This window comes from Wasmannia auropunctata, unplaced genomic scaffold (assembly GCF_000956235.1).
Source record: "Wasmannia auropunctata unplaced genomic scaffold, wasmannia.A_1.0 LD336053.1, whole genome shotgun sequence".
Taxonomy (NCBI): domain Eukaryota; kingdom Metazoa; phylum Arthropoda; class Insecta; order Hymenoptera; family Formicidae; genus Wasmannia; species Wasmannia auropunctata.
The window spans coordinates 167,976-170,085 of NW_012026837.1; the positions used below are offsets into that span (position 1 = coordinate 167,976).

Genomic DNA, 2,110 nt, shown 5'->3' on the forward strand with positions numbered 1-2,110 from the left:
AGTTCAGACGTGTGCTCTTCCGATCTTAGCATTTTTATGTAGATTTTTGTAGTATTTTTTAAAATTGTGTAAAATTTCATAGATTTTCTCAGTTATTTTCTGTAGTTTTTCATAGAATATTTTAATTTTTTTTTTAAATTTGTAGAAATTTTTCCGCCAGGGTTTTTCCAAAAGATCAGCTTTACTTTTATTTCTTGAAGTTTCGGAGTATATTGTATTAGAACAATTCTTGTTGCATTCATTGTTGTCTTTGTCATCTGAATCAAAATTAAAATTGTTATTTCTATTTTTAATATAAATAAGATAACTGGACAACAAAGAAAAATGCATAAATTATTACACATTTAAGAAGTCAATTTTAATTATATTTGAAGAAAGGAATCATGCATTGAGAGAGACAGAGAGACAAAGAGAGATACATTATATATGCAATATACAATTAATTCTAATTTAAATGTAAATATTGAAAAAATTTAATGCATAAAATGTTCAATTAATTTACAATCGTCAAAGACGAGAAGTAACTTTGTTAACTCTTGGAAAAACATTTATTCTCTAAGAAATCACATTACATACCTACAAACTGTGTGTTCTTCGACTCTGACGAAGAACTGTCTAATGTAGATTGTTCATAATTGTTCGCAGTCAATTGAGGAGACAAACTCTTTTGAGAAACTAGCAATTCACAAAATAATTTACGTAAGAAAAAGAAAAAAAAAATTATCTATACATAATATAAAAAAATCGTTATTACTTGAAATTAACTTACTATCAAACAAATAAGGATGGTTTTCTTTATCTAAATGTTGCAAATTTCGGGATAATTTTTTTATCAAACTTGATCTTCTTTAATTGCGATGACTCTGCAAATTTTTCCAACATTTGTGTGCCAATCTTTATGAGATAAATGTTTTTGGTGTTCAACTAAAATTATAAAAATAATTTTATTTATAAAGTAAAGGACTATTTATAAAATTTTATAAACATTTAAATAAGTCACAAACATAAATAGACATACTCTTATTTAATAAAGAATCATTTGGATTTTTATCTAATGTAGTATCATGAGTTACGTGTGACTCATTACGAGAAAATAATTTTCCAATATGAGTGTTCTTTTGATGACATATAGCAGATGCTTTTACAGATTTAGTTTTAAGAAGTACTTTTAATTTATTTTGAAGTCCAGAATCTGGTGCAGGTACACTACTACTTGCACCACGAGGAACTTTTGATGAAGAATTATCCACTTCTTCATCTTCTGAAGATGATACGTATTTCATATTCTTTTTTCTCTTTCTTGGTTGATCATAATCTGTTTCTACTTCTGTGCGAGCAACCTCTCCTTCTAGAACTGTTTTAGCTGCTTTTAGAGCAGTATTGTATGTACCTTTTACAAATAAGAAAATATGTAAAAATATACATAATATATATAATATTTGATGTATGTCTATATTTTGAAATATTCATACAGTGAATATTTCATATATTATTATTTAATATTTCTCCAGTGCTAATTGTATACCTAAAATGTAACTGCATTTTGTTGAGAAATGAGTTTCAGTATTATATGTATTTATGTTTTTTACTTTGTATTATTTTTACATCGTACATATGTATGTATTTAATACATACATATAATGTTACGTCCTGAGGACTCCACGATTCTTTTCTTTCATGGAAAACGTCAAAGTCAGCCGCTGGACACGGGAAGTCGATCAGCGGCGACTATTTTATTACGTGATGGAATTCAAGACCTCCTGCGTTCTAAGAAGCGGACGCGCGAAAGCCGCCAATAAGAGGAATCTTTTGTCAATAAATTAAGTAGATGGGAAAGATCGCCACCTGGTCCCACGCGTGAGTTCTTAGAAAAAGAAACCTGACACGCGTCAAACTAGGTCACCAACGCCGCGGACGATTCTTTTCTTTCATGCAAATTAGCGGCGACTATTTTATTACGTAATGGAATTTAAAACTTCCTGCGTTCTAAAAAGCGGACGCGCGAGAGCGCAATTTCAATTAGCGCAAAACTCGGCGGCTCCGGATCAAAAGGGGTCACTCCGATGACCCCTTTTCCGGAATGCGGCGGCTCCCGACATTCAAAAGAGTC

General features: G+C 30.5%; 1 protein-coding gene across 2 annotated transcripts in view; it reads right to left on the reverse strand.

The window, feature by feature from the left end:
- Window positions 1-582: 582 nt before the first annotated feature.
- The window catches only part of LOC105450913, an 11,971-nt gene continuing 10,443 nt past the window's right edge, over window positions 583-2,110 (reverse strand). For both annotated transcript variants that reach the window (XR_974513.1, XM_011691033.1), the window contains 2 exons: window positions 770-1,390; window positions 583-675 (listed from right to left, as the gene is read on the reverse strand). Coding sequence is in view for 1 of the 2 variants with exons in the window: in XM_011691033.1 (XP_011689335.1) it covers window positions 978-1,390 (413 nt within the window). In the remaining variant the exon portion in view is untranslated. The remainder of the gene's footprint in view (window positions 676-769; window positions 1,391-2,110) is intronic.